The sequence below is a fragment of the Mustela erminea genome, chromosome 6, assembly GCF_009829155.1.
Source record: "Mustela erminea isolate mMusErm1 chromosome 6, mMusErm1.Pri, whole genome shotgun sequence".
Taxonomy (NCBI): domain Eukaryota; kingdom Metazoa; phylum Chordata; class Mammalia; order Carnivora; family Mustelidae; genus Mustela; species Mustela erminea.
Genome location: NC_045619.1, coordinates 114,032,020 through 114,046,793, shown reverse-complemented (window position 1 = coordinate 114,046,793; position 14,774 = coordinate 114,032,020). Strand labels below are relative to the sequence as shown.

General features: G+C 34.8%; 1 protein-coding gene across 2 annotated transcripts in view; it reads left to right on the top strand.

The window, feature by feature from the left end:
• Positions 1–14,774, top strand: part of LOC116594226 (coiled-coil domain-containing protein 7-like) — a 139,138-nt gene that overhangs the window by 36,183 nt on the left and 88,181 nt on the right. For both annotated transcript variants that reach the window (XM_032349336.1, XM_032349335.1), the window contains 3 exons: positions 3,683–3,703; positions 4,020–4,052; positions 10,876–11,042. In XM_032349336.1, the coding sequence (XP_032205227.1) occupies positions 3,683–3,703; positions 4,020–4,052; positions 10,876–11,042 (221 nt within the window). The remainder of the gene's footprint in view (positions 1–3,682; positions 3,704–4,019; positions 4,053–10,875; positions 11,043–14,774) is intronic.

The window sequence follows — 14,774 nt, the reverse complement described above, 5'->3', positions numbered from 1 at the left end:
TGTTTGTCTCTTTAATTTTTGGTGATGTGATTTGCTCAGTCATCTCAATTCTGTGATAGATACAAGAACAGTTGTTCATTTTCAGTTCATTCAACTTTTCTTGTTAGGGCAGAGTGACTGACTAATCCAGGTTCTCTGCATGCCGGGTTGGAAACCAGAAGTGTAAGCTATTTTGAAAGTCTGTATTCCTTGATTAAATATTTAGTCTCTCAGGCCTCTGTTCCTATTGCTTATGGTTAGTTGATGGATTTGAAAAGATTTCCTTAAATGCGTTGAGCCACAAGAAGAAAAAAAAGGAAAAGGAGAAAAAATTATTTCCTGTTCCTTCAAGATTGGCTTTGTGTTGGGGCACTCCTTCAGAGTTTAGCCGGGCTGTTTACAAATCTTGAGTTAGCTTTCATTTTCTGCTTGCTCTGAGCTAAAGATAAACCAAATGTGAGAGTTTAGTGTCTACTCAGATATTTTCTAAGCATGAGTCCTGGCTTGGGCAAATGCATGGCTTATTAGGATTCCCCCTTATATATGGGATCTTTTCAAAATCCTTTTTTTCCAAAGTAACTTTCTACCCAGATTTTTCTTCTGTGCTGTTGACATGTGTATTATTTGCCACAACATCTCCAAGGAGCTGTGGTTTGTTTATTTGCCTTTCAATGGTGAGGAATGGCCTCCACTTACTTTTTTATTTTATTTTATTTTATTTTTTTTTGTTGTTCTTTTGTTTTGGTTTGGTTTTGTTTCTTTTTGCCTTGAGAGAATTTTGAGCTACATGAAGCCAGGCAAAAGCTGCCAGTCCTTCAGGACTTCTCTTGGCTTCAGTGATACCATATGCCTATCTGGAATTTTAGTTACAGATTATTATTTCACTTTAAAAAATACCATGCCATTTTCTCCTTAGGAAGCTTTTTATGATAGCAGCATTGAGTGCCAGCCCCATTAGCCACAATTTTTTTAAGAATAGGGTATTTACTCAGGTGGCTAACAGACACATGAAAAGATGCTCAATATCACTTATCATCAGGGAAATACAAATTAGAACTACAATTAGATGTCACCTCACATTTGTCAAAATGGCTAAAATTAACAATACAAGAAACAACAGATGTTGGGGAGGATGCAAAGAAAGAGGAACACTTCTACATTGTTGGTGGAAGGGCAGACGGGCCAGCCACTCTGGAAAATAACATGGAAGTTCCTCAAAAAGTTAAAAATAGAACTACCCTATGCTCTAGCAATTGCTCTACTAGGTATTTATTCAAAGAATTAAAAAAAAAATTAATTCGAAGGGGGGAGACATGCACTCTGATGTTTATATTACAGCAGCATTATCATCAGTAGCCAAATTATGGAAAGAGCCCAAATGTCCATTGACTGATGAATGGATGAAGAACTTGTGGTATATATACACAATGGGATATTACTCAGCCATAAAACATAATGAAAATTTGCCATTTACAACAACATGGATGGAACTAGAGTACATTATGCTAAGTGAAATAAGTGAGTCAGAAAGACAAACACTATATGATTTCACTCATATGTGGAATTTAAGAAATGAAGCAGATGAACATAGGGAAAAAAAAAAAAGAGGTAAACCCTAAAACAGACTCTTAACTATAGAGAATAAACAGGGTTGCTGGAGGGGAGGTGGACAAGGGGATGGATTACAGATGGGTGATGGGCATTAAGGAGGGCACTTGTGATGAGCACGGGGTGTTATATGTAAGTAATGAATCATGAAACTCTACTCCTGAAACTGATGCGACCCTATATGCTAACTAATTGGAATTTAAAGAAAAAGTTGAAACAAAAAGAATAGGTTTTTTACTGGTTATCTTGCCTATAGATTTTTCTTGTGTTTACTTTTCTAAGAATAAATTTTGTTGTTTGCTAGGTTAGAATGTGTGGTGAAACTGTTTCTGAACCTTAGAATTTCTGAAAATATTTTAAAATCATAAAAAGTAATAAAAATAATAAATAAATTAAAAAAATAAATTTTATTTTGGCTTCACACTTACATGATAATATCTTTAAAATTAGAATGGTGGAAGTTTAATATTTTCCTGGGGTACTTCATATATGTTCTTCCACATTTTCATAGAATTTTCTCTTTCTATTTAGTATTTGCCTAAAATTGATTTTCTCACTTCTGATCAGTTTTCATTTTCCACTTTACCAATAATGTTTGGATTCAACATTACTAGAACTGATGTTTTTCTCACTAGTTGAGAAAGCCTTTGTTCTCCAGTGGTTTAAACGGTTTTTTAGTGGTTTAAATAAACTCTGGCTCTAATGAATGGGTGAACGGATATATGATGGTTTCTCATCATCTTCTGAGATAGGAAAAGAGGTTTTGAGAACCTTGGAATCTCTGTTGATAGTGGGAAGAATGAGTTTATTCTAAGGTAGTATGCCTCAGTGAACATTAGTTTCTAAATCCTTATGTAGCTGAAATTATTTTCCTTCAGACTTGGATATTTATTTACTGTGGTATGTTTTCTTGAGGATCTCAGCCCTTTTTGCTTAGATTTCTGATTTCTTATGACTTAGCACAGGGATTCTCAAAATTTAGCATGCAACAGAATTAGTTGGAGGGCTAGTTAAAACACAAATTGCTGACCGTACTGCCAGAGGTTTTGATTCATTTGACTGGGGTCGGGCTTAAGAATTTACATTTTCTGTGGTGCCTGGGTGGCTCAGTCATTAAGTGCCTGTTTTGGCTCAGGTCATGATTCCAGGGTCCTGGGATCCAGCCCCGCATCAGGCTCTGCGGGAAGCCACCTTCTCCCTCTCCCACTCCCCCTGCTGGTGTCCCTCTCTTGCTGTGTCTCTGTCATATAAATAAATAAAATCTTAAAAATAATTTACATTTTTTTACACAATTTTACACAAATTTACACAAACAAATATCTTTGTTTAGGTGATGCTGATGCTTTTGACTGTGGGACCACAATTTTTGAATTATTGCTTGAGAGTTAGTGTGGCAGAAGAGAGATTTTAGAGTAGCCTGATTTTTTTTAGTTGAGCAACTTTTTTTTTAAACTGCCTGAATGAATGTAGTAATATTTTTCTTCAACAAAGTGGTTAAAGACTTTTACCTGGATGTGATAGAATAGGCTTGTATTTTGTGTGGCAAGCATAATCATTCTAACATTACATTTTCTAAGTGTTAAGTGTTGGTATTTTGGATATTTAATTTTTGTCACAATCTCCCAAACCATTTTTTTGCATTTTCCATTAAAAATATCAGGTAATAGTATAGTATTTTATAGCTTGATTTTTTTAGGCCTGTTATCAGAGCAAAGTCATATTGAAGAGATAATGTTCTTATGATAATGCTTTTTATTACCATACTCTCTGTTATATGAAAAAAATATCTTCCAAGAGGACTACTAATTTTTTTCTTTACCTATTTTAAGAAAATATATGAAATCATATATGTGAATTATTTTGGGCTATCCTAATATAGATCTATAGAGATGAAAATTTTTCTAGAATTGAGTTATCTATGCAAGATATACTAAAAACTGTCTGTAATTATGAAAATTATGATTTTGGATTATAGATTTATAGTTCTAGTAATTTGTAATTTGCATTTTTCTGGTTGAGAATTATAGAGGTATCACATCATACACTGTGAAGAATTCTTATTTTTAAATGTTTTAATTAAAACTTTATTTTCCAGATTTTGGAATCTCTTTTTAAGGTATGTTTACTATATTGCAGTTTAAGCCTACTAACATTTAGTACAGAAATACATATTAATGGGGAAGAGGTTTCTAAGCTTTGAGGAAATAAAAAGAACTCCCAAACTTACTACTATGTATATTTAAAAAATGTTATGTTCGAGCTGTACATTGCATTAGCTCCATTCTGAACCCTAGGTTAAATGATAATGATGTTGGTTCAGGGTGAATATTTCATAGATAACTCACACACACATACACATACAAATGCACTCATGTCTACCCGTATGTTTGAATAGCTTGCCAATAAGTATTTCTTTTTCTTTTTTTTTAAAGTGGTTTCAGCGACAGGTCAATCATATGGAAGAGGTAAGTATAACATTTCTTAATTGTAAATTAAATTATTTTGTCTCATCTGAAAATCTATTTGAAATAAAAAAATTTTGAATAATCATTATTTATAATCTTTTAATTTAGGTAGAGAAGGAACAAATGGGTAGAGCAAAATGTTTCTCAGTGATTACATATACATTCCTACGTGTATCTGGAATGCTCTTTTTGACACATTCTTTCTCCTAAAATTAAATAATGGAAATTTAATTATCATTTTTACTAATTTACATAAAAGAATGACAAGAGAAAACTTAGCAACTTAACTTAAATATTTCTCCTGTATTTAAAAAAGGATGTATAATATATTTACTTATAAAATTATATTTGGTTTTCTTTAAACTTAATGTTATTTTAATGATTTTTTTTTTTAGATTTTCAGATGTTTTATGACCATTTTGAAAGCTAGTAGTCTCTAATCTTAAGGGTTTTTAATTCTATTTTGGGAAAGAATTTATGCTATTAATATAGCAGAATGATTCTAGGGTAGCCTCAGTGATTTATAGAATGATTCTTGTTCTCCATTGGTTGTGCTTATGGTTTAGTCCAATTAAGTACCACTGAATCCCAAGCACTTTAAATAAGTTCATTTATTTGGGATATAAAATTAAGAAGTAAAGATAGAAATTGTAACTGTTTCCTAGCACCCTCTTATTTTACCTTTGGCTCCAGAGTAGAATTTTATGGTCTGTATATACCCTTTGCTTTAGGATAGATATGGCTGACATTGGAAGAGTGTTAGTAGCTCTTCTTTGCCTATGATAGATGGGTCATTATCTTTCCAGAGATGTAGGGTTGAGGTGAAGTCCACTGTTCTCCCTTCTTATAAAATGTATACTTTGCAACTTGAACAATCCAGCTTGTTTTCTGCCTTCTTTCTTTCATCTTGCTACTTCTTTTTATTCTGTTTTATACATGGATTTGTCTCACTTTCTTCTTCTTGTACCTAATCCTGTCAATATGAAGACCTACCCCAAATCCTAGCCTCTCAGTTCCTTGACTCCCCATCTCCCCAGAACTAATCTCTTTCTTTACCTTTGGCCCTCACTTCTAGAGATACTCTAGACCTTATCATTAACAAATTGCTTTATTTTAAAATCACTAATTCAGTCAACTTATTCTTGAACTACATATTTTTATCTTATCAGTTATTATTTAGATACTATTCTGGCCACTCTTTGACTTTATCAAGACCATTAGTTCATTTATACCTTAACCTTCCTCAGTCTTTTTTACTCATTTTTCTTTTCAGCTTGGAACATATGTCCTTAATAACAGTGAATTTCTTAACTTCCTACTCTTCTTTATCTCTTGCTTTTTTCATTCACTAGCCTAAAAAATTTAGCCTTGAATAAATGCAGTTATTTACTCTTTGGGCCTTTAGCTTAGCTGTGAAACACTGATGAAGAAAGTGACACAGTTATTCAAACATAATTATTCCAAATACTGCCTTGCAATTCCTTTGCATTTCCAAAATGAATTTCAGTCCTTTTCATCCATCATCTCAATCCCACACTCCCTCTGTCCCATTTTCATTTTCACTGTCAGCCAGTCACTTAAAATGCTTGAAATGCAAGCTACTGGTTAGAACTCCTTCAGTTTGCTACCAACAAAAATTTCTTTATATCCATGCTCATTCTATCTTCCTTTGCTCTCTTTAAACAGATATTTTTCTTCTTTCTACTTAAGATTCATTCTCTTACTTGTTTTGGGTCTTAAGAAATTTGATCAGTCATTCTCTCTTATGTACTAAACTTTTCCTAATCAATTGTGTCATTCCTTTCAGGTTTACATATGCTCATATCTCTCTAATTGATGTAGCATTCCCTCCAGTTATAGACCTATTTCTCTTTTGCCATTCATAACTAATTTTTAAAAAACTACTTTGTATGCATATTTGCTTACAAGGGCAATAATTATTAGATATTATTGGGGATAAAGGCACAACCCGAGATTTATAAAAGAGAGAAGAGAAAGAGCACCTGGGTGGCTCACTTGGTTAAGTGTCTGCCTTCTGCTTAGGTCAGGATCTCAGGGTTCTGGGATCCATCCCCGTGTGGGGCTCTCCATTCAGTGGGGAGTCTGCTTCTCCTCCCTCTCCCTCTGCTCCTCCCCTTGTTCTTCCTCTCTTTCTCAAATAAATAAAATCTTTTAAAAATTTTTTTAAAAAAGAGAGGAGAGAAAAGCTTTTCAGATAGTTTAGGAACAATGAAACTAGTTGAGTTTTTTATAAAAAAATTGTTAACTGGTAAATACGCACTTAGTGAGGAGGTTAATCTGGGCATTCTGTCCTTGAAAGAGCCAATTAAGGCTATCAAAACATTTAGAGTTGTCTGTGGATTTCTATAAAAACTTTAACAGTTTAGCTTAGGGTCATACTTTACAGGTTCAGAGCTAAATTTTTTTGATATCAATTTACTATATATACTCTTCTTCCAAAGTATTCTCAGTCTACCCCAACTGGATTCTTTCTTCATAACAAAGAAAACATTCTGTGTGGCTCTCTGCAGTTTTTATGTTGTTAAATTCAATATGCAGTTTTCTTTACCTCAGCCATAGTTGACATTGTTGATCATTTCCTCATTTTAAAAACACTATTTCTTTGAATTTTGTGAATTACACTTTCCTGGCCATTGTTTTACCTCCTTAGCTGTTTCCTTTATAGCACCTTCCTTTTCTAAACAATAAATATTGGAGTGCTTCGAGATTTCATTCTATGCCTTCCTTTTTTCCCCCTTTACTCTAAACTTCTCCCCCTAGGCAACCTCAACCAGTTTTTTCCATTTAAGAATTACCTTTATAATGGTAATTTAGAAATAGACACTTCTTGCTCAAAACAGTTTTCTGAACTCCTCTGGACTATTTCACCTCAAACCCAATGAATAAAAACTAAGAATTTTTTTTAAATTAACATATAATGTATTATTTGCCCCAGGGGTACAGGTCTGTGAATCATCAGGCTTACACATTTCATGGCACTCACCATAGCACATACCCTCCCCAATTTCCATAACTCAGCCACACTATCCTGACTCCCTCCACCCACCAGCAACCCTCAGTTCGTTTCGTGAGATTAAGAGTCTCTTATGGTTTTTCTCCCTCCCAATCCCATCTTGTTTCATTTTTACCTTCCCTACCCCCAGGACCTCCTGCCATGCCTCTGAAATTCCTTATATCAGAGAGATCATACGATAATTGTCTTTCTCTGATTGACTTATTCCGCTCAGCATAATACCCCTCTAGTTCCATCCATGCCATTGCAAATGGCAAGATTTCATTTCTTTTGATGGCTGCATAGTATTCCATTGTATACACACACCATATCCTATTTATTTATTTATTTATTTGTTTGTTTATTTTTTCCGTCTTCATTATCCATTCATCTGTTGATGGACATCTAGGTTCTTTCCATAGTTTGGCTATTGTGGACATTGCTGCTATAAACATTCAGGTGCACATGCCTCTTTGGATCATTACATTTGTATCTTTAGGGTAAACACCCAGTAGTGCAATTGCTGGGTCATATGGTAGCTCTATTTTAAACTTTTTGAGGAACCTCCATACTGTTTTCCAGAGTGGCTGCACAAGCTTACATCCCCACCAACAGTGTAGGAGGGTTCCCCTTTCTCTGCATCCTCACCAACACCTCTCATTTCCTGATCTGTTAATTTTAGCCATTCTAACTGGTAAAACCAAGAATTTTTTACACTTAAACTTTTACCTCTTCCAGTATTCCCTATCTTAGTGAATGGCAGTAGTATTTATCCTGCTTGGTAAACGAGAAGTGTGGTGATTTACCTTGACAACTCAATTTCCTAATATTCAGTACATTCCTGAGTCCTTTTGATTTTATAAACTAAATAGCTATCATGCATGTCTATTTTTCTCTGTATCTACTATCTACACCTTAGTGCCAGTTATTGTGATTTCTGGTATTCCTGAAATCCTGATTTATACATTCATGTTCACCAAGAGGAATCTTCAGTAAATACCTAATCTAGAATCTAAATTTTTCAGTTTTTAGATCCATAATTAATTCTTTTGAATAGTTACTTAATTTGGTGTATCTGATACATTGCCTAAGTATTTGTATTATCTTCTGCCTTTTGTTGAGTGTTTATTAAAATATATTTGTTGGATCATGTTTAAATATCACCCAAGATACCTGTTACAAATTCACATTTCAGAATTCCAAGTCAGACTTACTGAGTTAAAGTTTTCTTGTGTGTGTATAAGTTAGGAATCTGCCTTTTTAATAGGATTTGTTAGAGGATTATTATGTACACTAAGATCTGAGTATTGTGGAATAATCTCATACTTATTGCTGACATATTTTATTGTTAGTACATGCTGGTGAGGTTTTATATGCTTGTCATCAGGTTGCATTAACAAGATACATGTGAAAGCTTTCATAATGTATGTGAACCATAGCAGAGAAATGTAGGATAGGCATATAGCCTATGAGCTTCAGAGTTGTTCTGCTGGAACCTGTGTCCAGTATGTCTCTTTGATGAAATCTTATAGCCTATAATCTCATCGTCTATTCCACATCCCTTTAGTTCTGTGACATCATTTCTTCTCCCAGAAAGTACTTACGTTTAAATTGAGTTATTAATGAGAAATACAGGGTAGGGATGGATCAAAAGACAAGAACTACACAGTAATCTGAATAGGGAAAGTTTAACATAAAGAATTATTATAACAGGAGAATACCTATAAAGTAATAAAGACAACTCTAAAAGATACAGGGATAGAGGGTATAAAGAGCAGCCTCTACTGATAGGATGGAAACATAGCACTTAAGGAAGGAACAAATGTCAGTAGCCCTACCCTAACCCTCTCCCTAACTCAGGAGGTCCACACCTTGTGGACCACTAATGTCCACACCTTGTGAAGAAGGAGCAGCTGTCACCACCAAGTGGCAGAGAAGTTTGCTGGGGTGCCATGTTGGTGGAACTGGGATTTACTGGGAAGCTGACCATGATGGCAGTACATTGGTGCTATGGTGCTAGGAAAAGCCATTTTCCAGGGAGATAGTGTACCTCTAGCATACCACAAGGGTGGTATGCTGGAAAGTTTCCCAGAGGGAGGTTCTACACTGGTAGATTTTGCTAAGAAATTCTGGGAGAAGCTGCCCAAGCGAAGTCATGCTAGGGACCTTGTGAGGAAGATACATATGGGGGTGGGGCTGTTGAAACTTTCTGGGCTGAGCTTTACTAGGTATACCTTGCAGTGTCCTCAGATTAAGCAGAGAAAGATGGCAGACTTAGGAATAAAGCTGCTTCTTTCTGTAGTGTCTAGGACCCTCTATTAAAGGGTTAACATGATACCTGTCAAGAGAGAAATGTTCCACTATTATTAGCAGGACAATGAAGAATGGATTTTTAGATGAAAAGCAATAAATTGATAACTGGCTATTGCTACATCACTTTTAAACTCCATTAATGAATTGGCAATATATCTGATACACCAAATTATGTCCCCTCTTTGGGATCATGCCTTTGTCCATAGAGTTTCCATACATCTCCTATTTCCCTTCCACCTGTTCCGCATCCCTGAATTTCAGACTTCTGGCTCATTGCCCGGGATATACTTCCTGCTATTATATCCTAATTCCATTACAAGTAGGTGTTACTAAATGAAGTCTGTTTTAAATCCCATTGCTAGAATTTATTTTTGCTAGGTTTTAGTTTACGTCTTGATGACGATGATGACGATGACTCCTCCTCCTCTCTTTCTTCTCCTTCTTCTTTTCTTTTCTTCTTCCTTCTCCTTCCCCTCCTCCTTTCTTCTTTCTTCTTTTTCTTTCCTTTTTTCTTCTTCTTTTTCCTCCTCCTCTCCCTCCCCCTCCTCCTTTCCTCCTCTCCCTCCTTCTCTTTGCCGCCTTCTCCTCCTCCTCCTCCTCCTCCTCCTCCTCTCCCTCCCCCTCCTCCTCCTCCTCCTTCTTCTCCACTTTCCCTCCCATCATTAAAGTTGGCAGTGTATATATACATGGGTGAATCTCTGCAATTTTTTAAAAAAATAAATTTTTTTTTTTTTTTTTTTTTTTTTTTTTTTTTGTTGTTGCTACTCTGCTTGTTTATGTCTCCATATTATTGGCTGTTTCTGTGTTTCTTTAATTGTGGTTTTTTTTTTTTTTTTTTTTTTTTTTTAAGCTGGGAGGCACTCATCTTGCTCAGCTTTGTTTAAGCAGAGTTAATACTTAGAATATCAGTTATGGTCTATCATATTATTCTGTGGATCTTACTGATTCTCCTGATTCCTCATTAGTCTGTAGGTTGGCCTATTCTAAAAGTCTTGAGACACCCAAATGGGTCTTAGTTCTTCCCAAACAGACCAAGGAAGGCCAGTTTCATAGATTTTTAAATATTAACTTCTGGGAGTTAATAGAAGGTATTACTTTTGAGAGCAAATTAATGTCTTTCCATATTTATCTTAAGTAAGACTATTCTTAGGATTTTGGGGAAGCAATTACTTTAGAATTCTCTTGTAAGTATTTTGAATTACCCTTAAATGATTCTGTTTCAATCGTTATGGAACTTGCTTAAAATTCTTATATATTAAAATAATAAACCGAAGATTGGATTTGAGTTTTGACATGTAAGTCAACACTTATCTATAATTCTGTTGTTAGGTAATACTCAAAATTATATTTATGAAATAGCAGTATTTGATTATAGCTATAGATAAGAGTATTATAAAAGTTATTTAAATATAGGAGATAAACAAATGATGAAATTTCTTTGAGGTATAGGAGCAAAATGGGTATTTCCTAAGTAACTGGCTAATCTTACCATTTTAGATAAGTAAAGATCAAACCTTTTTAGAGGCAGAGTGTCCAACTCCTGACCAAACAGTCACTTTAAGCATTGCACAAGTAGTAAAGCAAGTGCAAAAACTAGAAGAACTGAAAAATCTCCTCCAACAACGGACTAAATGCTCCTCAAGAGCCCCATTGTCTAAAGCCAAGTAAGTGAAATATAAGAGTTAATAGAATTTGAAGCAATGAGTGGCTGTATAATTAGTAATGTGTGTAAGATAATGGTTCAGATATTATACTGTACATAAAGTTTCTAAATCAAATCAAATAGGCAGCTTGCTCTATGTGAAATTTTGGTTTTAAATTATTTTTATTAGCACATAAGGTATTAGTTGCCCCAGGGGTATAGGTCTGTGAATGGTCAAGCTTACACAATTCACAGCACTCACCATAGCACATACCCTCTCTGATGCCCATAACCCAGTCAGCCTGTCCCTCTTCCCCTTCCCCCCAGCAATCCTCAGATTGTTTGTAAGATTAAGAGTCTCTTATGGTTTGTCTCCCAAAATTTTTAATAGTTTGAAATGGCACTGTCCAATCAGTAGTCACTAGTCACATGTGGCTACTAAAATTAAAATTGAGTTCCATTTAATTAAAAAATCAATTCTGCTGTTACGTGAGCCACATTTCAAATGCCTTGTAGCCAATGGGATTGTTGTTAGAAAGTTCTATTAAACATGGCTTGCTTTGAATATCTGGGTTTAAAATCTTCCCTCAGTTTGATTACGTAGCTTCCTATCCCTATATCCCAGTTTCCTAATAAATAGGAAACTGGGATATCATTAAATAATTAATTATTTATGAACAGTATTATTAAAAATTTCAAAGGGACAGGGATATGCTCCAAAGAATAATTTCCTATTTCTCAGTTGAGAAAAGCCTTTTTTTTTTGGCAGATGGGAGGAAGATTCAAATAATGATTATAATGATAGTCCTATTAACGGTTAACACTCACTTTTGATAATTGAGGTTTAGCTGTCTTAAAATTAAATAGATGAATAAGTTATCATCACAGAATTCCTTTCATGACTTTTATTCCACCTTACACAGTTACTTTTTTTTTTTTTTTTTGTGGTGAGAACACTTCAGATCCACTCTCTCAGCAAATTTCAAGTATCCAATAGTATTGTTAACTGTAAACACCAGGCTGTTCATTAGATCTCTGACTTATTCAACTTTTGTTATTTTATTTTTTATTTAGTGATTATATAGTGATTCCGCAGAATTGTTGATACATCACCCAGTGCTCGTCACAGCAGGTGCATGCCTTAATCCCCATCACCTCTTTCAGCCCGCCTCTCATCCTCCTCCCCTCTGGTAAACATCAGCTTGTTCTCTGTAATTAAGAATCTGTTTGTTAATTTATTTCTTCCTCTCTTTTTTCCCACTTTTGCCCACTTGTTTCTTTAATCCACATGTATGTGAAATCATATGATATTTATCTTTCTGCTGAGTGACTTATTTCCCTTAGCATTATACTCTCTAGCTCCACCCATGTCATTGCAAATGGCAAGATCTCATTCTTCTTGATGGCTGAGTCATAGTCCATTGTGTATAAATGTACCACTTTTTCTTTATCCATTCATCAGTTGATAGACACTTGTGCTGTTTCCATAATTTGCTTATTGTAAATAATGCCGCATAAACATTGGTGTGTATGTATCCTTTCATAGGATAGTTTTGTTTTTAACTTTTTTTATTTTTTTAAAGATTTTATTTATTTGACAGACAGAGATCACAAGTAGGCAGAGAGGCAGGCAGAGAGAGAGGAAGAAACAGGCTCCCTGCTGAGCAGAGAGCCCAATGCAGGGCTTGATCCCAGGACCCTGGGATCATGACCTGAGCTGAAGGCAGAGGCTTTAATCCACTGAGCCACCCAGGCGCCCCTGTTTTTAACTTTTTGAGGAACCTCCATACTGTTTTCCAGAATGCCTGCACCAGTTTGCATTCCCACCAACAGTGCAAGAAGGTTCCTCTTTTTCTGTATCCTTGCCGACACCTGTTGTTTTCTGTATTGTTAATTTTAGCTGTTCTGACAGGTGTGAGGTGAAATCTCATTGTAGTTTTGATTTTTATTTCCCTGATGCAGAGTGATGTTGAGCATTTTTTCATGCGTTTGTTGACCATCTGGATGCCTTCTTTGGAAAAATGTTTGTTCATGTTTTCTGCTCCTTTGTAAATTGGATTATTTGTTTTTTTGTCTGGTATGGATTTGTATCATTTCTCTATATATATTTTGGATACTAACCTTTTATCAGATATGTCATTTGCAAATATCTTCTCCCATTATATCTCTTGCCTTTTAGTTTTGTTGTTGTTTCCTTCACTGTGCAAAAGATTTTTATTTTGATAGTTTATTTTTGTTTTTGTTTCACTTACCTCAGGAGATATATTTAATAAGAAGTTGCTGTGGCCAGTGTCAGAGACATTACTGCCTATGTTCTTGTCTAGGATTTTTATGGTTTCAGGTCTCATATATAGGTCTTTAATCCATTTTGAATTTATTTTGTGTATGCTTTACAGAAGTGGTCCAATTTCAGTCTTTTGCATATTGCTGTCCATTTTCCCCAATACCATTTGTTGAAGAGACTGATTTTCCCATTGGGCATTCTTCTCTGCTTTCTTGAAGATTAATTGACTGTATAACTGTGGTTCATTTTTGGGCTTTCTGTTCTTTTCTATTGATCTGTATGTGTATCTTTGTGCCAGCATCTACTTTTTTAGTTATTGTAGCTTTGTAATATAACTTGAAGTGTGAATTTTGATACCTCCACCTTTGTTTTACTTTTTGAAAATTGCTTTGGAAATTCAGGATCATTTCAGGATCATTCCATATAAATTGTAGGACTTCTTATTCTGCTGTGAAAAATGTTATTAGTATTTTTTAAGGGATTGCATTAAATCTATAGATTGCTTTGGATACTATAGACATTTTAACAGTATTTGTTGTTCCAAACTATGAGCATGGAACGTCTTTCCATTTCTTTGTGTTGTCTTCAATTTCTTTCATTAGTGTTTCATAGGTTTTCAGAGTACACATCTTTTACCTCTTTGGTTAGGTTTATTCTTAGGTATCTTGCTATTTTTGGTGCAGTTGTAAATGGGGTTGTTTTATTAAGTTCTTTTTTTGCTGCTTCATTGTTAGGATATAGAAGTACAACAAATTTCTACATAGTAATTTTGTATCCTGTAAGTTTACTGAATTCATTTATTGGTTCTAACAGTTTCTTTGTGGGGGAGTCTTTAGGGTTTTCTATATAGAGTATCATGTCATCTGTAAATATGAGAGTTTTACTACTTCCTTACCAGTTTTGATGCCTTTTTTTTTTTTTTTTTTAGATTTTATTTATTTATTTGACAGAGAGAGAATCACAAGTAGGCAGAGAGGCAGGCAGAGAAAGAAAGGAAAGCAGGCTCCTTGCTGAGCAGAGAGCCCAAGGCAGGGCTCGATCCTAGGACCCTGAGATCATGACCTGAGCCAAAGGCAGAGGTTTTAACCCACTGAGCTACCCAGGCACCCCAGTTTTGATGCCTTTTATTTCATTTTTGTCATCTGATTGCTGTGGCTAGGTCTTTTAGTATTATATTGAATAAAACTAGTTTAGAGTAGACATCCCTGTCTTGTTTTTTTACTCTCAGTTTTTCCCCATTAAGGATGATATTTGTTGTGGGTTTTTCATATATGACCTTTATTATATTGAGGTATATTCCCTCTAAACCTACTTTGTTGAGGGCTTTTGTCATGAATGGATGTTGTACTTTGTCAAATGCCTTTTCTGCATCTATTGAAAGGATCATATGGTTTCTTTATCCTTTCTCTTACTGATGTCATGTATCATGTTGACTGATTTGTAAATAGTAAACCATTTGTGCAACCCAAG